Here is a 23,543-nt window from a genome sequence, read left to right as displayed (position 1 = left end):
CAGGGAGAGGGGCAGAGAATCCGAAGCAGGACCTGTGCTGTCATTGCAAAGCCTGATGTGGGGCTTGGACTCATGAACCATGAGATCATGAGCTGAACTGAAGTCAGATGCTCCACCAACTGAGCCATCCAGGCACCTATGAGAGTTTTTCTTATGAAAGGGTGTTGGATTTTGTCAAATGTCTTTTTTAATGCATCGAATGTGACTGCTGTCTTCATTCTAACAATGTGGTATATTACACCTATTTTATATTGAATGACCCTTTCATTCCCAGAATAAATCCCACTTGGTCACTGTGAATAATCTTTTTAATATTCTATCAGATTCAACTTGTTAATATTTTGTTGAAGATTTTTGCATTTATATTCACAAACTATACTGGTTTATAATTTTCTTTTCTTGTAAAGTTCTTATCTGGCTCAGGTATCAGGAAAATTTTGGTCTCATTGAGTAAATATTTGGTCTTTAAAAAAAATTTTTTTGGACAGTTTGAGAAGGATTGGTGTCAATTCTTTTTTAAATGCTTGGCAGAACTCACAGAGAAGCAATCCGGTCCAGGACTTTTCTTTGTTGGAGATTTCTAATTACTAATTCAATCGTGTTACTTATTAAAGTCTATTGAGATTTTCTATTTTTTCTTCAGTCCGTTTAGGTGATTTATTAAGTTTTAAGGAATTTGCCCATGTCTTCTAGACTGGCATATAATTTTTCATACCATGCTCTTAAAATCATTTTTATCTTTGTCATGTCAGTTGCAGTGTCCTCACTTCCATTTCTGATTTTATTTCTATCTTCTGTTTTCATCTAAAGATTTCTCAATTTCCCTACCTTTTTAAAGAACCAATTCTAGATTTCACTGATTTTTCTCTATTGTTTTTCTATTCTGCATTTTGTATATCTCCACTCTAATCTTTATTATTTCTTTCCTTTTGGTAGCTTTGGGTTTAGTTTGCTTTTTCTTTTTATAGTTCCTCAAGATGAAATACAGTCTACTGATTTGAGATCCTTTTTCCTTTTAAAATGTAGGTGTTCAGGGGCGCCTGGGTGGCTCGTCGGTTAAGCGTCCGACTTCGGCTCAGGTCATGATCTCACAGTCTGTGGGTTCGAGCCCCGCATCGGGCTCTGTGCTGACAGCTCAGAGCCTGGAGCCTGCTTCCGATTCTGTGTCTCCCTCTCTCTCTGGCCCTCCCCTGCTCATGTTCTGTCTCTCTCTGTCGCAAAAATAAATAAAAACATTAAAAAAAAAATTTTTTTTTTAAATGTAGGTGTTCATAGCTACATATTTCTCTCCAAGCACTGCTCTTGGTGAACGCCATGAGTTTAGTATTTTGTGTTTTCATTTTCATTTGCGTCTAAGTATTTTCTGCTTTTCCTTGTGATTTCTTCTATGACCCATTGGTTGTTTAGTAGTATGCTGTTTAATTTTCAATTTTATGAATTTTCCAGTTTTCCTTCTGTTGTTGATTTCTAACTTCCTCTCACTGTGTATCAAAGAGACTTGCTTTGTGGCTAATACAAGGCCTTACCTGAAGAGTGTTCCAGATGTCAGTTAGGTCCAGTTGGTTTATCATGTCGTCTAATTCCTTTATTTCCTCCCTTACTTTCTGTCTGCTGTTCTATTATTAAAAGTGGAGCATTAAAGTCTCTATTATTATTGAATTATTTCTTTCAATTCTGTCAATTTTTGTTTCATACATTTCGAGTGTCTGTAATTTGGTAAGCAAACATTTGTAATTGTTTTATCTTCCTGGTGTGTTGAAACTTTTTTTGAACTATAGTTGACACACAACACATTAGTTTCAGGTGTACAACATAGTAATTTGACAAGTTTATATATTACACTACAAACGTTGCTTCCATCTGTCACCATATACACTATTACAATACCGTTGACTATATTCTCATTACTGTGCCTTTCATCCCGTGACTTATTCATGCCCTAACTGGCAGTCTGTAACGTCCACTCCCCTTCAACCACTTTGCTCATCCCCCTATCCCTTGCCCTTCTGGCAACCACCAGTTTGTTCTTTGCTTATGGGTCTGTTTCTGGGTTTTTCTGTTGTTCATTCGTTTTTTAGATTTCACTTATGAGTGAAATCTTACGGTATTTGTCTTCTTCTGTCTGACTTAATTTCAGTTACCATAATACCCTATAGGTCCATCCATGTTGTTGCAAATGGAAAGAACTCATTTTTTATGGCTGAGTAATATTCCATTGTGTATATGTACTATATCTTCTTTATCCAATCATCTATAGAGGGACGCTTGGGTTGCTCCCATAATTTAGCTATTGTAAATACTGCAATGAACAAGGGGATGCATATATCTTTTTCAAACAGTGTTTTGTTTTCTTTGGGTAAATAGCCAGTAATAGAATTACTGGATCATATGATATTTCTAATTTTTTGGAGGAACCTCTATAGTATTTTCCACAGTGGTTGCACCAATTTACATTCCCATCAATGGTGCACAAGGGTTCCTTTGAATCCATCTTTGTCAACACATGATTTCCTTTGATTTTACCCATTCTAACAGAGGTAAGGTGATACCTCATTATGGTTCTGACTGCATTTTCCAGATGATTAGTGATGCTGAACATCTTTTCATGTGTCTGCTGGCCATCTGCATGTCTTTGGGAAAATGTCTGTTCAAGTCCTCTGCCCATTTCTAAATTTTGTTATTTGTTTTTTTGGTGTTGAGTTATAGAGTTCTTTATATATTTTGGATATTAACACTTTATCAGATATGTCATTTGCAAATATCTTCTACTCGGGAGGTTGTCTTTTTGTCTTGTTGATGGCTTCCTTCACTGTATAAAAAACTTTTTATTTTGGTGTAGTCCCAATTGTTTATTTTGGCTTTTATTTCCCTTGCCTGAGGAGACCTATCTAGAAAAATGTTTCTACAGCTGGTGTCAAGGAGATTACTGTCTTGGTTTTCTTCTACAAGTTTTATGGTTTCAGGTCTCACACTGGTGTCTTTAATCTATTTTCAGTTTATTTTTGTGTGTAGTGTAAGACAGCAGTCCAGTTTCATTCTCTTGCAAGTGGCTGTCCAGTTTTCCCAACACCATTTATGGAAGAGACCGCCTTATTCCCATTGTACATTTTTGCCTCTTTTGTCATAGCTTAACTGACCATGTAAGTGTGCGTTTGAGCTATTCTGATCCACTGATCCATGTCTGTTTGTCACATACACATATCTGACACATATGTGTCAGTACCATACTGTTCTGATTATAGCTTTGTAGTATATCTGGAAATCTGGGATTGTGAAACCCAACACTGTTCTTTCTCAGGATTGCTTTGGCTATCCGGGGTCTTTTGTGGTTCCATATAAATTTTAGTACTATTCATGCTAAATACGTAAAAAATGCTATTGGTATTTTGATAGGGATTGCACTGAATCTGTGGATTGCTTTGGATAGTATGGACATTTTAACAATATTAATTCTTCCAATCCCTGAGCATAATGCATTGTTCCATTTGTTTGTATCTTCTTCCAATTTCTTTCATCAATGTTTTATAGTTTTCAGAGTACAGGTCTTTCATCCCCTTCATTAAAACCATTTATTCCTAGATATTTTATTCTTTTTGGTGCAATTGTAAATGGAATTTTTTTTAAATTTCTCTTTCTTCTATTTCATTATTAGTGTATAGAAGTGCAACAGAATTTTGTGTATTAATTTTGTATCCTGCAACTTACTGCGTTTGTTAGTTCTAATAGTTTTTTGGTGGAGTCTTTGGGGTTGTGTGTGTATAATACGTGATTTGCAAATAATCGCAGTTTTACTTCTTCCTTATCAAAGTGGATACCTTTTATTTCTTTTTGTTGTCTGATTGCTGTGGCTAGGACTTTCAGTACTTTGTTGAATAAAAGTTGCAAGTGTGTACATCCTTGTCTTGTTCTTGATCTTAGCAGAAAAGCTCTTTCACCACTGAGTATGATGTTAGCAATGGGTTTGTCACATATGACCTTTATTATGTTGATGTTCCCTCTAAACCCACTTTGTTGAGTTTTTATCATGAACAGATGCTGAATTTTGTCAAATGCTTTTTCTGCATCTAGTGAGAAGATCATGTCATTTTTGTTTTTTATTTTGTTAATGTTGTGCATTGTGTTTACTGATTTGCAGATATTGAACCATCCTTCCATCCCCAGAATAAATCTCATTAGATTGGAGTGAATGCTCCTTTAATATATTGTTGAATTCAGTTTGCTACTATCTTGTCGAGAATTTTTGCATCTATGTTCATCAGGGATACTGGACTATGATTTTCTCTTATTATAAAATTTTTGGTTTCTATATAAGGGCAATGCTGGACTCACAGAATGTATTTGGAAGCTTTTCTCTCTCTTCTATTTTGAATAGTTTGAGAAGAATATGTATTAACTCCTCTTTAAATGACTGATAGAGGGATACCTAGGTGGCTTGGTCAGTTAAGTGTCTGACTCTTGATTTCGGCTTAGTTCATAATCTCACAGTTTGTGAGTTCAAGTCCTGTGTTGGGCTCTGAACTGACAGTGTGGAGCCTGCTTGGGATTCTCTCTCTACGCTCCTCTCCCTCACACACATGCTCTCTCTCTCCCAAAATAAGTAAATATACTTTAAAAAAGTGACTGGTAGAATTCATCTGGTCCTGGACTATTGCTTAATGGAAGTTATTTGATTACCAATTCAATCTCATTACTAGTAATTGGTCTGTTCAGATTTTCTATTTCTTCCTGATTCAGTGTGGAAGACTCTATGTTTCTGGGAATTTATCCATTTCTTCTAGGTTGTCCAATTTGTTGGGATGTGATTTTTCGTAGGATTCTCTTATAATTCTTTGTATTTCCATGGTGTTGGTTATTTTTTTTAATTTAATCTTTATTTATTTGAGAGAGAAAGACAGAGCCTGAGTGGAGAGCAGCAGACAGAGAAGGAGACAGAATCTGAAACAGGCTCCAGGCTCTGAGCTGTCAGCACAGAGCCTGATGTGGGGCTCAAACTCACAAACCATGAGATCATGACCTAAGCTGAAGTCAGATGCTTAACCCATTGAGTCACCCAGGCGTCCCCCATGGTGTCAGTTATTTATTTGTTTCTTTATTTTGAGAGAGAGAGAGAGAGAGAGAGCGCGCGCGAGAGAGAGAGAGAGCGCGAGTGTGATCAGGGCAGGAACAGAGTGCAAGATAGAGAATCCCAAGAAAGCTCTGTGCTGTCAGCATGGAGCCCAACGCAGGGCTCGAACTCACAAACTGTGAGATCATGACTTGAGCTGAAATCGAGTTGGACACTTAATCGGCTGAGCCACCAGGTGCCCCTCCATTTTTAATTTTTGAGCAACTGCCATACTGTGTTCCGCAGTGGCTGCATCAATTTTTGACATTCCATCAATGGTGCACAAGTGTTTCTTTTTCTCCACATCCTCACCAACACTTGTCTCTTGTCTTTTTGATGATGGCCATTCTAACAGGTATGAGGTAATAGCTCACTGTGGTTTTGATTTTCATTTCCCTGATGATTAGAAATGTTGAGCATCTTTTCATGTACCTGTTGGCCACCTGTATGTCTTCTTTGGAGAAATGTCTATTCATTTCCTTTGCCCCCTTTTCAATTGGGTTATCTGGGGTTTTTTTTTTGGGGGGGGGTTGTTTTTTGTTTTGTTTTTACTATTGAGTTATAATAGTTCTTTATATATTTAGATGTTAACCTCTTATCAGATATATGGTTCACAAATATTTTCTCCCATTCTATAGGTCGCCTCTTCACTTTGATCACAATGTTTCCTTTGCTGTGCAGGAGCTTTTTAGTTTGATGCAGTACCACTTGTTTATTTTTGCTTTTGTTGTCTGTGCTTTGGTGTCATATCCAAAATATTTACAAGACCAATGTCAAGGAAGTTATTCCCTATATTTTCTTCCAGGAGTTTTCCAATTTTAGATCTTATGTTTAAGTCTTTAACCCATTTTTATGTAAGTTAAGGCTCTAATTTCATTCTTACACATGTGGATATTCAGTTTTCCTAATATAAATTATTAAAGACACTGTCCTTTTTCCATTGTGTGTTCTCAGAGCCACTTTGAAGATTAGTTGACCATACATATGAGGCTCTCTATTCTGTTCCATTGAGCTCTGAGCCTATTTTTATGTAAATACCACACTATTTTGATTAGTTTGGCTTTGTAATATAGTTTGACATCAAGAAATGTGACACCTCTAGCTTGGTTATTCTTTCTCAAGATTGCTTTAGGTATTTGGGGTATTTTGTGGTTCCATACAAATTTTAGGATTATTTGTTTTATTTTTGGGAAACTGCCATTGAAATTTTAATAGGGATTACACTGAACCTGTGGATTGTTTTGGGTAGTGTAGACATTTTAACAATATTAATTCTTCTGATCCATGAACCCAAGATATCTTTGCATTTATTTGTGTCTTCAATTTTTTTCATCAGTGTTTTGTACTTTATATTATACAGCTCTTTCACCTCCTTGGTTAAATTTATTTCTAAGTATTTCATTCTTTTTGATGTCACCGTAATTAGATTTTCTTAATTTCCCTTTTGAATAATCTATTGTTAGCATATAGAAATGTTGTATTGATCTTGTGTCCTGCAACTTTACTGGATTCATTCAAAGTTCTAACAGTTTTTGGATGAAGTCTTTAGGGTGTTCTACATATGCGATCATCAAACAGATCTTACTTCCTTTATTTCTTTTTCTTGCCTAATTGCTCTGGTTAGAATTTTTAGTACTATGATGCAGAGAAGTGGTGAGAGTGGACATCCTGCTCTTATTCCTGATCTTAGAGAAAGATGTCACATTGAATATGATGCTAGCGGGGCGCCTGGGTGGCGCAGTCGGTTAAGCGTCCGACTTCAGCCAGGTCACGATCTCGCGGTCCGTGAGTTCGAGCCCCGCGTCAGGCTCTGGGCTGATGGCTCGGAGCCTGGAGCCTGTTTCCGATTCTGTGTCTCCCTCTCTCTCTGCCCCTCCCCCGTTCATGCTATGTCTCTCTCTGTCCCAAAAATAAATAAAAAACGTTTAAAAAAAAAAAAATTTGAATATGATGCTAGCTATGGGTTGGTTGGCCTTTACTAAGCTGAGGTACATTCCTTCTATACCTACTTTGTTGAGAGCTTTTACCATGAAAGGATGATACATTTTGCAAACATATGAAGAAAATATTAACACAACTGAAGGGAAAAATAGATAGCAATATAATAACAGGAGGGGACTCTAATATCCCACTTTCAACAGTGAGTATGTCACCTAAACAGCAAATCAATAAAGAAACACTGGACTTGAACGACACTTTAGACCAGATGACCCTGACAGACATCTACAAAACAGAAGAATACTCACTATTCTCGAGCACACACAGAATATTCCTCAGGACAGATCATAGATTAGGCCATGAAACAAGTCTTAAAAGCTTAACAAGATCGAAATTATATTAAGTATATTTTCTGATCACAATGGTGTGAAACTAGAAACCAATAAGAGGAGGAAACTGGAAAATTCACAGATCTGTGGAAATTAAACAACACATTCTTGAACAACCAACAGGTAGGTCAAGAAGAAATCAAAAGGTATCTTGAGACAAACAAAAACAGAAATCCAACATACAAAAACTAATGGGAAACAAAACTAATAGGATGCAACAAAAGCAGTTCTGAGAGGGATATTTATAGTAATAAATGCCTACTGCATTAGAAAAAGAAACACCTCAATTCAACAACCTAACCTTAGACCTCAAGAAACTAGAAACAACAAAAAATACTAAGCCCAAAGACAGCAGAAAGAACAAAGATTAAAAGAAAAATAATAAATGGGACAAGAAAGACAATGAAAAAGATAAATAAAACTAAATTGGTTTTTTGAAAAGATAAACAAAAGTGACAAACCTTTAGCTAGACTGACAAGAGAAAAAGATCACTCAAGGAGAAATGACAACTGATACTACAGATGTGACTACTATGAACAATTATATGCCAACAGCTAGACAACCTGGAAGAAACAAATGAATTCCTAGAAACATACAACCTATGAAGACTGAATCATGATCAGACAGATAATCTGAACAGATGAATCAATGAGAAAGGAGACTGAATCAGTAATTAAAAAGCTCCCAACAAAGGAAAGTCCAGGGCCAGGCTTTCCTGGTGAATTCTACCAAACACTGAAAGAAGAATTAACGCCAATTTTTCTCAAACTCTTCCAAAAAACTGAAAGAGAAGGAAAACTTCCAAACTCATTTTACAAAGCCATGATACCCTGATATCAAAACCAGACGAGGACAGGGGCACCTGGGTGGCTCAGTCGGTTGAGCGGCCAACTAGTGGCTCAGGTCATGATCTCGCGGTCTGTGAGTTTGAGCCCCGCGTCAGGCTCTGTGCTGACAGCTCAGAGCCTGGAGCCTGCCTCTGATTCTGTGCCTCCTTCTCTCTCTGCCCCTTCCCTGCTTGGTCTCTGTCTCTCTGTCTCTCTCTCTCTCTCTCTCAAAAATAATAAACATTAAAAAAAAATTTTTTTAAACCAGACAAGGACACTATAAGAAAACTATAGGCCAATAGCCCTGATAAACAAGGATGCAGAAATCCTCAACAAAATACCAGCAAACCAAATTCAACAGCATATTTAAAGGATCATATACCTTGATCAGTGATATTTATCCCTTGGATGCAAGAAATGTTCAACATATGCAGAACAATCAACATGATACACCACATTGAGAAATGAAGAATAAAAAAATTATATGATCATCTCAATTGATATAGAAATAGCATTTGACAAAATTCAACATCCTTTCCTTCACCAAGATCCCAACATATTGGATGGTGAAATGCCCAAATAACGAAAGAAATGTGAAATATATTTATTGTATTATTAAAAAAATTTTTTTAACGTTTATTCATTTTTGAGAGACAGAGCACAAGTGGGGGAGGAACAGAGAGAGAGGGAGACACAGAATCGGAAGCAGGCCCTAGGCTCTGAGCCATCAGCACAGAGCCCGATGTGGGGCTTGATCTCACTGACCGTGAGATCATGATCTGAGCTGAAGTCGGACGCCCAACAGAGCCGGCCAGGCATCCCTGAAACTATATCTACTTATGAGTGATATATTGTTTTATTTTCACTTTTAAATTGATATATGGACGTTTCGTCAAAAGACTAGGCTGCAGAGGTAATTAACCTATGGAACAATAACAAGATCACAGAAACTTACTGTACTGGCTTTTCAAACCCAAGAAAGATTATACAAACTCAATGGCTTAATTAAGCTTGCTAACTGACCTCAAATATTTTATTGTCAAGTTAGAATTCAGATATTATAAAAGGGGGAAATGATTTTCATGGAGGTCTACTCTTTTAGTCTAAGGGATGAGAATTTATCTCAAAGTTATAAAAATAGCAGCAAAGAAGTGAAACTTCTAGAAGCAGCAGTGGTCTCCAATGAGCAGAAATGAAAGAATATTAATACTTAGCTGGAAACACCAGAAGTAGAATGAAAAAAATTTATTTGTAAAGATGGGAAATTAGGTTGTACGTCCTACAAGCCTTGCATGAAAAGTAATTAGATATGGAAACGTCCTTCATAAGGAATTGCAGGAAGTGGTGAGGACGCTTCAAACATAAAAATATCTGGAGACTGTATCCCTGTTTTGGTAAATGCTAGCTGGGATTTTCAGGCAAGACAAAGCCAGGAGCTCTGCATACTTGAGCTGTTGGGGGAATTCATCCAGCGCAATATACAGACCAGACTGTGACTATGCTCAGGGCTTCTTTGGTTTTTCCAGACAGCAGCGCTGGACGTGTCCTCTGGGCAACACGCACACACATTTCTGAGAGTTTCTGGGAACCTCCAGAGCCACTGCGTGTGGTGCAGGACAGCCTTTGTCTCCTAACCTCTAATCTAGATTTCTTTCCATTGTCAATACCCCAGGGGTTGAGCTCAGTACAATTTTGGCCTTACAATTTCAATTCTTGAATTACCTGAAAATTCTCCCATGAAACTTGGATGTGTCTAGGATGGTTTTGGTTTTTTTTTTTTTTTTAATTTTTTTTAACGTTTATTTATTTTTGAGACAGAGAGAGACAGAGCATGAACAGGGGAGGGGCAGAGAGAGAGGGAGACACAGAATCTGAAACAGGCTCCAGGCTCTGAGCGGTCAGCACAGAGCCCGATGTGGGGCTCGAACTCATGGTCCATGAGATCACGACCTGAGCCGAAGTCGGATGCTTAACCGACCGAGCCACCCAGGCGCCCCTCTAGGATGGTTTTTTAAAAACAAAACCCCTTCAATGTTCAGACCAGAGCAACAAGTGAACCATTCATTAATGGCGTCATAAAGTAGGCTGCTGATACTCAACCACTGCCTCCTCCCACACCCCCCCGAGGCCTCCTGTCTGATGGACCCAGGCCTGCCCCACACAACTGCTGTCAGAACTCTGAGCTGGGGCCCGGCAAAAGTCAAATGGAAAGGACGACACTACCGGAACAGACCCGCGGGCCACACACTGTTATGCTTCCCAGGCAGGGCTGGGCCCTCCATGCAGAGCAGGGTCTCCCGCCAGGAAGGCGAGAAGGAGGTTGTGACTTCTTTCTCTATATTTATAATTAGAAAGCAATTCTTGGAATATTCTACAACCACAGGGCATCATGTCTCCAATCGTTACAATCTGCTGTTAAGTTAAAAAAAGCAAGACACAGTAAGATTCCAACTCATTAAAGAAAAAAAACAACCATTCCCACAGACACAGATGAAGAACTTATGGTTGTTAACAGCTGTTTGGGGCCACGGACTCAGGCACAACCTCTGAAAGTAAGTCAACAGAGAGCTTTTTTGTATGATACAAGGGAGAAGTCACTGAAAAGGATGTTTTCCCTTTTCATGAAAAGCTAGGTCTAGACCTCACAGACTGTTTCTCCCCAAGGACACAACTGTTATGCTGTTCTGAGCGCCTCACTTTCAAGAAGGGCGTATCCCCAGGACTCTAAGTCCAGACTCGGGGTCTCTTTCTGTCCACACTCTTTCTAGAAGCAAACTCATCTACCTGAAAACCGTGTTCACTTAGCCCCACGTCAGAATTTAATGTCTAAATTATTTTAAAGTTTAGCAACTGATACGAAAGATTTAGGTTACAAAGGCAGATACTTGACTTCCATCTTTGATAAGATGGATTTATCTGAGGCTGTAAGAGGTGCACTTACCCGGAAGAGGAGTATCTTCTCCAATGGTCAGGCTCATACTGTCTATTTCCTGCACCAAACAGACATGCAAACCAAAACTAAGTTAATTACATTTCTCTAAATTCAAACCGCGAAAACCGCACATTTCTAAGTATGCATAAAAACATGCTGAGTTGTACTTGGAGGACATAACTTATTACTCTCTTCTCTGATGTTGCCACTGTGATTAAAAGTTTGTTGCACACACTTTCCATTAGAGTAGGAAACAATTAATTAAGAGGCGGTTCTGCTGTTAGACGGAGCAGTGTCCAACCACCTGCGCTGAATCTAGACGGTCTCTGCTGCCAATGATACTGGGAAAGGAACTTCGTAAGCAGATGGCTCACGGAGGACACTTTGCCAAGGACGGAAAAAGCAACGTGTGGCCCTACAGCTGAGTGCGGAGGTTCCCTTCCCAGTGCAGCCGGCCACTTTTTGTCCCCCACTATACAGGGAGTGGCAGGCGAGAACCAGAAGACAGCCAGCCTGCCATCAAAAAAGGTGGTTGTTTTCACATTCAGAAAATGACACTTTTCCTACAAAGCTTTCCAGGCTTCTGCTTGACTGACGACGCCCATGCCTCTCCCACTGAGGGCGGCCTTTGTCCCTCCCACGAGTGTGAGGCTGGCAGGGGCTCTGGCAGAGGGCTGGGTGGCAGGAGAAGGTCACAGCAAGGCCAGAATGAGGTTTCCAGGCCCCACCTTGTTATCACAGATGACCAGAGGTGGTTTTACAACAGTCCAGGCCTCCTACAGAATTACCACCTTACCACCGATAAGTGAGAAGCTCAAGAAATCACAGGCAAATGTGCTTTGCTACTGACTGTGGAATTTAACACATTTCTCACCAACAGAAAGGAAGATGTTCAAATGTTCTCACTTTAGCGGCTTTGATGTTCCCCACTGCACTTCGCAGGTCTGGAAGCAAATGCTTCACAGGGAGGCCGGTGCCGCTGAAGGGCCCTGCAGCTCTGTGTCTGAGTCTCCCTGCCCGGCAGAGTGGGCAGGCTCCCCGCTCCTCCATCGGGCCAGGCAGGCACTGGCCTCGGAAACTTCCCAACTGTCTCAGTAACTCAATATGTTCATTCCGAGGCGTTTTTAGTTTTTCACTAAAACAAAGAATTTTTCCCATTAACTCTGTCCAGGCAGTACTGACAACTTTCTACTTAGACTACTTAGATACCTCTAAAAAATGCTGAAATAGGAGTTCAAGGGTAGATAAAACCCAGCAAAATGTGTGGGGGCCAAGTAAAGACGATGTAATTCTTTTACAGCAACTAAAGCTGAACAAGGGGATGACGTGACCTCAAACAATGCTCCGGTCCGAACAAATAAAAGGCGTGACATACACGTGTGAACATGTATTTTATGTAGACACATCTGAAATTAGAAAACATACTGGTACCACCAACAAAATTTTTGTGAACATTTTTCCACGTGAGGCAAAACGCAAATGAAACGGTGTCCGTGCTTAACCATTGTCCTGCAGGAGCCTTTCAATTCCTCACGCCCCCACGCCCAAATTCTTTTTGCTTTTAATTTGAGTGCAGCTGACACACGATGTCTCGCTCGGCAAATCTGCACGTGCTGCTGCGTCCACTGCCAGGGACTGTGCTCTGGAGGCCCGCATCCCCGTCCCCAAATCCTGACATCTGACCCTAACGCAAGCCACCTCGTTTGCCTTTGACCGAGGTCTCCCAGGCACGTTTTTCAGCCCCAATCCCTCAGGCACCACCACTCCCGGACTCTTCTGTTACCACCGCGGTCGCGTCCCCTGAGGAGGGACTGGGTTCAAACCAGGGCGCTTCTGAAGCAGCTGCAGGCTTGGGCCGTTGAGGCCATCAGGGTTTCCTTGATTCTCCGTGGTCTAGCACCCAGCCTGACAAACATCCCCGCGACTTCCCAATGTTCCCGGAAATCCAGGCTGGTCCCGTGGGTGGGGGAATCACACCCGAAGCGAGAAGCCCTTTCTGCGTGCCCTTCACGGCAGGCAGACCTAGAGGCCCTGCGACCTGCTAGGGCCAAGTCCACGTGCGAGTGCTGAGTCCAGGATCTGAGGCTGCGCTTGCCCGTGAGAACCCGCTGCAGCAGGCCTCCTCGGGGAAAGAAGAGATGAATTACTGAGAAATCCTGCAGAGCTTTCTCTTTTTCCGAAAAGCTCGAATTCAAGGGCACCAGGCTTGGGGCAAGGTGAGGCACGTCCTCGATGGCACGTCCGAGAGTGGCACCACCATCGTCACTCGAGTGTCGCTACTCCCCGGCAGAACCGCAGGGCTCAGGGCCAGGAGGACACCAAGGCTGCCAGGCCGTGACTGAGGGCATGTAGCACGTGAGCGGGCGGCCTGGAAGCGGAAATGCGTCCGTGGTGGTCGTCTGTCCCACCCCAGGTGACTGTGCTCACCTCCCCGCAGAACTCGTCACCTCCTCCCCTCTACCGTGCCCGGGCTTCCCTTGCAGCCCTCCTCTCCCTGACTTCGTACTATCTCATCTTTCCTGACTTGCGACACCAGCAGGAAGAAAAGGAGACAAGCCTAAGCCAAAGGGGATTAAGAGGAAGGTTTCCATTTCCCATACCAGGCCATACGTGGGGAGCAGTGACGTCGGGGAGAGGGGCTGCCGGGGAGCCTCTGTCATCTGCTCAGAGGAACGCGGGGAGGGCCACGTACACCCTGTCACGCCGGGCTGCCTAGAAGGCGTGCAGCACGCCTGCCCTCATTCTGCTTGCCTGAGCTCGGTGGGTGCACTCTGATCCTCACCTGGAGGGGCCAGGGCCTTGCGAGCTTGACAGCACCGTAGCTTTAAGGGTGACAGGGACCCAGGGTCCTGCTACTTAAACATACGTGGGATGGGATACGCAGACGGACAGGGCTGGACCCGCTCTCCGCTCCAAGCCCATCACACACGTATTTCAAACACAGTATGGGGGGCCTACAGGTCACACACTGCTAGGATTACAGAAGAGGTTCGTCACCAGCTTTGTACTGATGGTCCACAGGCTCTGAGATCTGTGGGTGGTGGTCTGGTGACTAAGGGAACATCTCTCCAGAATGGACACATGGAGCATCTCATCTGAAGTGAACTTCCAGGGCTCTGACCAGTGTCGTGAGGCTCTGAAAGGTCAGCTCCTCTGCTGCCTGCCTCCTGCTCCCCTTCCAGCCACACAGGGTCCCGGGGGCCCCGCCTTCTGCGCACACCCCTCCCGTAGGCGTCTGGTGGCTGCTCCCTCTCACGGGGTCTCTGCTTAAACACCACCTCTCAGAGGGGTTTTCTCGGACCCCAGTGAAGACGGGGGAGATGCACACTCCATGTGCATTTGTCCGGCTCTGCCTGGCTGCTGGAAGACGTGTCGTTCTTAACGAGTTAGGAGCCCCAAGAAGAGGCAGACAGCCCGACGGGGCAAGGCCACACACTGTGGAGCCCCCAGGCTGGGGGGGCCACCTGCTGCATGTATGCACCCTTAGGGCAGCTCAGCTCGACAGGCTGAGTAAGCGCTGACGTCGTGCACACACAACGGGGCCAACCAGAGGGCACCTGGAGTGCCACCTTCGCAGACGCGAGCCCACAGCTCCGGGTGTCAGAGTCTGACTTTAGGTAAGTTTACAAACCCTCCTTCGTCTTCTGGGTTCTCTCTTTGTGGTTCAGCTCAATAAACTGCACTACCTTCTAAATTAAAAGCAATCTCAAATATACTTGAAACAACGGAAAGAAGGAATTTGCCTTAATCCCAGTCATGCTGCACCGGCACCAACCCTCAGGTGGTTTAGGTGGAGGCACCGTGTGCCTACGCTGGACGAGGCGGGGGCAGGGCGGGACACTGCCACACGCATTTGGCCAACCGTCCAGAAGCTGCAGGCGACGGTGGGCAGCAGGACTGGCCAGGTGGACTCTGCAGGCTCGCCAGCTAAAAGGGCCACGTGAAACAGCTACGAATCTGACAGAGCTGTCCTCTGTCCCCAGGGGTGGGCATTTCAAACCCAGTCACCATGAACTCCGGTCAGCGCTGAACTGTACAGCAGACCCTTGATGTTTCTGCCAGAACGAGAGGCTCGCATTCCCCTCAGCAACATCCCAAGTGAGCAGACACCGTGGACGCCCACACAGACAAACTGAGAAAGGCAGCTTTGCTTAATGACACGGACTGGCTGTGCTCTAGGGGGACAATGTGAGTAATCTGTGAAATCTCTACACATTTTTGAGTTTGCAAAAAACTAAATTAAATTAAAGGCATGTTTGTATTTGCAAGGATAAAATTGTAAACCTTAGCTAATATAAGAGTCTGTACAGTGAGGTTTCCAAAACTCTAAGGAATTTTGAGTTTAAATACTGATGAGGTTTTCTTTGTATTTAAAACATAAACTACTACATATTAAATTCAGTTTTACGCACAAAATCAGACATCTGTATTACACACCCAAGAAGTAAAGGATTCATTTTATTTCCTAGATCACCCAAAAGGCTCTTCTGTATACAAGCCAGATCACAGAAAATATCAAAATGCTGCTACTGGTAAAATGTTACTTTCTGTGTTATTTTTTCATCAGAAGGATCCCTGTGCATGAAACCTTTATAAGAACCTTTCTTTGACTAACTTATAAAAAAATTGGGTCTCAAACAGACGAACGAATTCACAGAGAAGAAACAAAGTGGCAAGGAGCAGAGACCGACTAGTGCCGAGCTTGGAAATTACTGGTCTCTACTTCACTCAGCAGTGAAATCAGACATCATCAGTATAATGACCTGTTTACCTGGAAACACCAACCGACGCCCAAACAGACGTCGGGTGGCCAGCCGTCAGCAGAAGCACGATGCTGAAACGGCACCATCGCGAGCAGCCCATGGCCGCCGGCCTCTTACCTGGACCCTGATCCCTCCAGTGCTGTCCTTGGCCTGCCCGGCTGTACCCGGAGCTCGTCCTGTGGGAGCCGGATCCCTGCCTCCCCCACCTGCCTGTAGGGACACGTGATCAGCACGTTAGGAGGCCACCACATGCCTAACCCCAAATGACACATTTTGTCTACAAGGGCAGCAGGGTGCCATCAGGTCTGTAGTTCCCAAACTTCTGGTACCCTTAAATCACAGGGAAAGCCCGTGAGAAATGCAGACTGAGGGGCCACAGCTGGGCCGAGGGGGGTGGGAGTTGGACGTCCACATTTCAACACGTTCCCCGGGAGACCCCGTGCAGGTGACAGACAAGCAGACCGGCAGGTGCCGAGGCAGAGCAGGGACGCTTTGTCAGGGCTCCAACCAAGCAGGGCCCCTGCCTCCCAGGCCCGGGGGCTGAGCTCTGCAGGCTGCCAGCACAGCTTCTGGACCCCCAGCACTTGGGTTCTGGGTAAGCAGGGGGCCTGGGACCCCGAGAACCAGACCAAGGTGTGCGTGCCCCTCCCAGTCCTCCACACACTCAACTGCCCTGGAGTTTCCTCTCATAAATTCCTAAGCTCTGACACCTTCTTCGTGAGAAAGTCTGACTCAGAGTCTCCTGCCAACTTCAAGCGGCCCGCATTCTGCCACCTGCAGCCTCCGGCCACCGCTCGAGAACCCACGCACTGTGCGTGCAGGACAGGACGCAGATCGGTTCGGGCACAGGCGACAGAGGCAGAATGCCACACGTGTATCTCGCAAGGAACAAGCTCTTGCTTTGGGGTCAAATCCTGCCTATCCACAGTTGGCAGGAGGAGGCCAAACGGAGACAAAAGGACGGGACAAGGCAGGAGTCTGTCGCTCTTGGGACTCGGGGGAGGAAGTGCCCTCCTCACTTGCTGGAGGCCCCGCTCCTACCCCCCAGGCTCTCCTGTGGGCCGCGGGTCCCACACACAGCGCCCAACAGGGGCTTACGGACCTCACAACATAAAGCCTCTCAGAGTGAGACCGGCAAGGCAGACACCAGGCAGAGGCCCTGAAGACAGTCTGCTGGGTCGGAACAGGGGTGAGTTCTCAGATTCCACCAAAGAAAGCAATGGGGCTGCTAGAGGTACAGGCACAGACCCTCACCAACGGAGGACGTGAAGTAATAAAAACTCATCGAGCAGCTAATCTAGAAGACATCAACTTCAGTGATAAAGAATCATCCAGTCAGTGAGATACACTGTTTAATCTATGAAGTTAGTTAAAAAAAACCAACACCTGGCCAATGCTGACAAGGGGCCACGAAACAAACTCTTCATCACTGCTGGTGAAGGTATAAAGTGATAAAAGGCTTTTAGAAGACAAGCTGGCAAGATTTATCTAAAATTCGATTGCATTTCATTCCATAATTTGTACGCTCTGCTGCTTTGTTTGAAGAAAATCACGTACATAAAACGGAAGCCACTTCAGAGCTCTCCCACCAGGCACAGCGGCGAGCCGGGTGCGAGGGCTCTGGGCACACAGAGGACGCACAGCCACACAGAAGGTCATCACAGTGAGGTAGAAGCACAGAAAAATACTGCAAAAAATCATCTGCCAACATCTGCTATCTTTAGGGGACGGAACACACATTATTTACGCTTCCTTTTTAAAATCTGTTTTCTTTATATGCTAAATGTTCCTAACATACTTTTACTGGGAGGAGAAACAACTTTGGTCAGGCAAATGCCACGCAAGCAGCGTCTGGCTGCAGGGAGCCGTGGAGAGGAGAGGGGAGAGTACCGGCCCACAGTGGAGCTCTCGGTCACGGGATACGCAGAACGCATCTGAGATGCCTTTCCTCAAGGGACCAGGATTTAAAAGGCTGGGTGGCACCCTGTGGCGTTAAGCGTGCGCTTTCTCCCGATCTCAGCAGCCAGTGGGTGGCAGGCTGCACGGCGCGGCCTGGCCCGGTGCCCACCTGGCTGGGGGGAGTGCCAGTGCTGCCTGCTGACGATGCGCCGGTTCTCCCTCACGCAGGCCTTGCACACGACCGACTTCAGCGCGTGGAACTTGGTCAGCCGGGACCTCTGCGGACAGAGCAGACAGCGTGAGCAGCGTCAGGCCCGTGTGCGCCCTCTGGAAACAACAACAGTGACCACAGTATCCGAGAACACTGGGCGAGCACTCCCTTCAAGGCTGAAACTTAACGAGAGCTTCTCAGAAAACCGACACTCTCCTGAGGGAGCGCTACACCCTCTCTGGTCTTACGGGTTCGACAGTCACTGCCAAAAGGTCTCCGAGCTCTGTGGTGAATCTGGGCCGCCACAGGGTGGTCCTCCCTAACAAACCTGGGCCCGTCATCTGACTGGTGACCGCTCTCGGGCAGACTCACCCCTCCGTGCTGCCTCATTTACTGCTGACACGCGGCCCCATCTGCCCCGACTTGTTTTAAACCACAAGTGCGATCACCTGGTGTGCGACCACATCAGACATGGGGCCACGACTGGGGGCTCACGGGTGGTGGCTGCAGTCGGCTCTGCTCTGCTCCTACATCAGTTCCACACACGGTGACAAGTCAGATCTGAGCAATGCCCTTCCCTGCTCCCCCACCGCTGCTGCACATAACATTTCCAGACTGCTTCTCAGTCCTGAACCCCTGAACCCCTAGGGTGCCCTGGTTTTGTTCGCGTGAGGGACGGAGGTGGGAGCACCTCTCCAAACGTTTCCTATCTGATGCGAAGCTCAGCGTTCGTCATCCTCACAGCTGGGGAGTCCTCCTGGGACCCCGCACTCTCACGCACCCTTGCGGCTATCCATGCACACTCCACGTGAGCCTGGCAGGGGCCTCGTGTGGAGACCTCCCAGGAACCACGGAGCACTTGCACTCATGTAGCAGGACAGCAGCCCATGTCCCTGACTAAACCACAGCCTCGGGGAACATTTTCAGGTAATACACATCAGGTTGGTCACCTCTGGACAAACCTTTCTTCTTTACTCAAAAAGGGTAAAGGAGAGAAAGCACTTGAAAACGGGCTGTGCTGGACTGGGTGCTCCACACTCTCCCTCAGCGGGAGTCTAGGGGACTCAAGCCCCACGGTGGTATTTCAGGGGAAGCGAGGATGTACGCTGGCCCTGAGGCCTCAGGCCTCCCATCCCGTGCTTCTGGCTTTCTGGGTCAGAAGAGCAGTGGTTTGCACAAGGTAAGCGGCATCTGTGCTAACGGTGTAAGATCCCAGGTGGGAATGCGAGCCCCCTCCAGTGGGACGTTTCTGGGACGCGTGTGTGCCTTCCTCACTGAGGGGGCTGCTGGGACGGACAGAACGGACGTCTGGCCAAGGACTCTGAGCCTGATGACGCCTCTGAGACCTGACCAAGCCTGCTCGTTATTTCTGAATGGGAAAGCACCACGGACTCACGTTTTGTTCCACCAGAGCCTCCACGGTGCACCCCTTCTCCGACTGCAGGTACTTCTGATGGAAGAGCTTCCCGTCAAACACGTTCCAGGGCATGAAGTCACTCATCCTCCAGGGAAAGCCGCACGCGCTGTTGACCAAGACCAAAGTGGTAAGGCCGCGGACCAGCAGGGAGCCAAGCTGCACGGCTCGGGCGTCGATGTAGTCAAGCTGTGGGGGCACACGGAGAACGTAAAGAAGGGGTCACGCGTGTGGGGAAGCGGACGCTGCCCCCTCAGCGCTGTGCGCTCACTCTGCTGCTCAGGGGGACGTGACAGGGAGCGGCACCCGTGAGCGTGCGTGCTCACTCGCACACTCGCTGTGCACACCTCAGGCATCTGCCGGGGCCTGTGCGTACATCGCCCACTGGGCTACGGCTCGGAACGGCTCCTTCACGTGTCAGAGCTGCGGTTCACCAGGAAACCCTGCAAGGTCGTCTCCTTCAGGGGTACTCGCCTCTGAGTTTCTTTAAAAGCGAAGGCAAAGGAAGAGAAGCCAAGAGAGTATCATCTGAGACACTGATGAGTTCACTGCATTCTTAAAAAATCACACTCAGTTGTTCCAATTATAGGTATTATCGCACAGGGCTGGTGAGTAACTTTTCACAAACTAAGGTCATACGAATCTAAATTTCTCTTTTCGTTGCCAGATCTACCCTGACATCACACACACTCACTGTGCTTGGCTGTGGCTGTGCTACAGGCGGGCTCTTGTGTTCGGTGAGAGCTTGCCGCCGCTCACAGTTCTGGCATTCCTGGCTTGTGCTGAACGCACACAGCTGAACTTACACCTAAGCACATGTCCACATGGTTTGGTCAAGGTTAGCTCCACTAAATCTGTAGGTGTCTGGTTGACCTAGGCTGCTCCAATTCGACAGCGGCTATTTAAAAATTTTTTTTGGGGCGCCTGGGTGGCTCAGTCGGTTAAGCGTCCGACTTCAGCCAGGTCACGATCTCGCGGTCTGTGGGTTCGAGCCCCGCGTCGGGCTCTGGGCTGATGGCTCAGAGCCTGGAGCCTGCTTCCGATTCTGTGTCTCCCTCTCTCTCTGCCCCTCCCCCGTTCATGCTCTGTCTCTCTCTGTCTCAAAAATAAATAAACGTTAAAAAAAAAAAAAAAATTAAAAAAAAAAAATTTTTTTTAAATGTTTTATTTATTTTTGAGAGAGAGAGAGAGAAAGCGTGAGTGGGGGAGGGGCAGAGAGAGAGGGAGACACAGAATCCGCAGCAGGCTCCAGGCTCTGAGCTGTCAGCACAGAGCCTGACGCGGGGCTTGAACCCATGAACTGCGAGATCATGACCTGAGCCGAAGTCAGATGCTTAACAGACTAAGTCATGCAGGTGCCCCAAGTTTATTTAAATTTAAAGAGAGAGAGAGAGAGAGAGAGAGACAGAGCATGAGTGGGGAAGGGGCAGAGAAAGAGAAAGAGAAGGAGGCACAAAATCCGAAGCAAGCTGCAGGCTCCGAGCTGTCCGCACAGTGCCCGACGCAGGGCTCAAAACCACAAACTGCGAGATCATGACCTGAGCTGAAGTCGGCCACTCAACTGACTGAGCCACCGAGGCGCCCCCAATGGTGGCTATTTTAAATGTCACTGCATCTCTAATAGAGTTCATAAAACCAAAATCAACCACGAAATAAATCAAAGACATTTTACTTCCTTTTTAAGGGTTCACTTCACTTGTTGATCATTTTAAGAAAGTTATCACCAACTGTGATTACCCTCGAGTTAATCTAAGGTTTAATGAAAGTGTATTTGTTGGGGCGCCTGGGTGGCTCAGTCAGTTAAGCATCCAACTCTTGATTTCAGCTCAGGTCATGATCTCACAGTTGTAATATGGAGCTTTGCGTTGGGCTCACTGCTGAGCGTGGAGTCGAATTCTCTCTCTCCTCCTCTTCCTCCCCCTGGCTTACGTGTGCACACATACGCTCTCTCAAAATAAATAAACGTTTTAAAAAAAGAAAATGTATTTGTTGTATAGCACTGCTTTTGAAGTTGTCCTAAAATGAGCCACCACAGAAGAGGTTTGTGGGGCTGCGGTGACGCTGATTAATTCAAGGTGGGGGTCCTCACTCCCTGCTCTACAGGCTTCTCCAGCCGAGGCCTGTGCTGGCCGGCCGTTCCCCGACACGCGACCTACCTCACTGCCCTTCAGGAACCCTCCATCATCACTGCGTGTTCAGTGCATCGAGCCCTTGCACTTCCTCATCTATGCACACGCTGTAGCTGTCCATCTAGAACTGCACCACCAGAGCTGGCCGCCAGGAGCCATGTGTGATATTTGAATTTAAATGAACCACAAACCAAACTCAGTCAGCTTCTCAGATGCACTGTCCCCACTTCGAGTGCTCAGGGCCACATGCAGCTAAGCCCTCCCAACTGGACAGTGTGCCACGGGACCACTTCGGTCTAAAACGCCCCCTCTTCTCTGCCTCGACCTTGCAGACTGTGAGCAGTCCTCAGCTTCCTCACCCTGGCCCCGGCACCGTGGGCCTCACCCCAACGCTCAGACCACAGCGCCTACTCAATGGCAGACCAATGGGCAATGTGCCTAACACAGATGTTACGTATTTTCTCCAGGCGCCGGGAGAAATTCTCTAATTGGGCAGATTTTTCTGTAATGGAATCAATTCTTGTTCATGTCTTGTGCTCATCCCTTGTGTACTTGATCATACATCCCAATTATACATGAGCTATGCCAGCCCCAAAGCACAGATCCTACATGTACCACTTGGGATTTTCACAAACCGTGTAACCAACACCTGGGAGACAAAGCACATGCTTGCCAGCATAAGGAAGCCCTGGTGGCCTCCCTGTCACCCCTACTGCCCCCAAACAGTAAGCACCCACCAGCCTCTCAAATTGTCACTGGTTTTACTTGCTTGTGAATTTACAGAAATGAATCAGGCAGCATAGGTTCTGGCTTATGGTGACACTGCTTGTGAAGCTGTCTCATGCTGTGAGCGTGAAGGCTGTCCTCACTGCCCTCCCGTGTGCCACTGCACGCAGTTTGTGCAGGAAACGCACAGATTCTAACATGACTTTGGGGACCACAGACACCTTTAAACGGTGAGTCTTCTTCAAGCTAGGTTTTTTCAGAAATGTTTTGTGCCTGTCCATGTAGAGATTTTATACAACTTTTGTTTTTTCCTATCCTTGTTTTTTCTTTGAGGTTAGTATACACATAAAATTGGGGTGTTATTTTTACCTGGTATTGTTTTACAGAATACAGTTGGGTTGTATATGCTTTGAATCTCGCACCTGTAAAATCTGCTTATTACTTCTAATGATGGTTCTGTAGATGTGATTTTCCATTCACGTAATCATGTCATCTGTCAACGATGACAAGTTTTATTTATTTCTTCCAAACCCTACACCTTGTATTTCTTTCTTCTGACTTTTCTGGCCATGGCTTCCAATTCAACAGACACGGTGAAGGAAGGTATCCCACACTCACGCCCACTAGAGAGGAAAATCTTTCAATATTTAACCATTAAGTGTGATTTCTGCCGTGGACTTCAATCTTGACTCGATTAAGGAAGTGCCCTTCTAACCCTAGTGGACTGAGGGTTTTATCATGAACAGGTACTGAATTGGATCACATACTGTTACTGCATCCATTAACAAAACCATATGCTTTTTCTTATTTATTGTGCTACAGTGAATCATACCGGTTTCAAATGTTAAATCAACTCTGTATCAGTTTTACATATTGCCAGATTTAATTTGCTAGTATTTTATCTGGAAGTCTTGAATTCAATTTCATGAAAGAGAATGGCCTATAATTTTCATTTGTTTTTGTCTCTGGTACCAAGGTTTTGCTGGATTCATTAAGAGAAGTTGGATTAGTGATGCTGCTTCCTCCTCAGGTGTTAGGGACGTTCGCTAGGAGCCATCGGGATTTGTGGTTTCCTGATTCAGGGTCAATGTCTTCAACCGATTTAGAACCATTTGGATTCTCTATTTCTTCCTGTTTCAGTCTTACCAAATAGACTGTATTTTTCGAGGAGTACGTTCATTTTACCTAACCTTCCAAATTCATTGGTGTC

The 23,543-nt window shown here is 45.5% G+C and overlaps 1 protein-coding gene across 16 annotated transcripts in view; it reads right to left on the bottom strand.

Annotated features, from left to right (window-relative positions):
- FAM120B (family with sequence similarity 120 member B) overlaps positions 1 to 23,543 on the bottom strand; it is a 94,961-nt gene that overhangs the window by 5,778 nt on the left and 65,640 nt on the right. For 7 of the 16 annotated variants that reach the window (XM_058735957.1, XM_058735956.1, XM_058735959.1 and 4 more), the window contains 4 exons: positions 19,461 to 19,667; positions 18,023 to 18,131; positions 16,072 to 16,164; positions 11,201 to 11,249 (listed from right to left, as the gene is read on the bottom strand). In XM_058735957.1, the coding sequence (XP_058591940.1) occupies positions 11,201 to 11,249; positions 16,072 to 16,164; positions 18,023 to 18,131; positions 19,461 to 19,667 (458 nt within the window). Of the gene's footprint in view, positions 1 to 10,482; positions 10,672 to 11,200; positions 11,250 to 16,071; positions 16,165 to 18,022; positions 18,132 to 19,460; positions 19,668 to 23,543 lie in introns of those variants that run through there. The other 9 variants (XM_058735955.1, XM_058735961.1, XM_058735962.1 and 6 more) reach the window with 7 other exon arrangements.

The sequence above is a fragment of the Neofelis nebulosa genome, chromosome 6 (genome assembly GCF_028018385.1).
Source record: "Neofelis nebulosa isolate mNeoNeb1 chromosome 6, mNeoNeb1.pri, whole genome shotgun sequence".
Taxonomy (NCBI): Eukaryota; Metazoa; Chordata; class Mammalia; order Carnivora; family Felidae; genus Neofelis; species Neofelis nebulosa.
The sequence above is the reverse complement of the archived record's forward strand: the minus strand, read 5'-3'. Positions and strand labels throughout refer to the sequence as shown.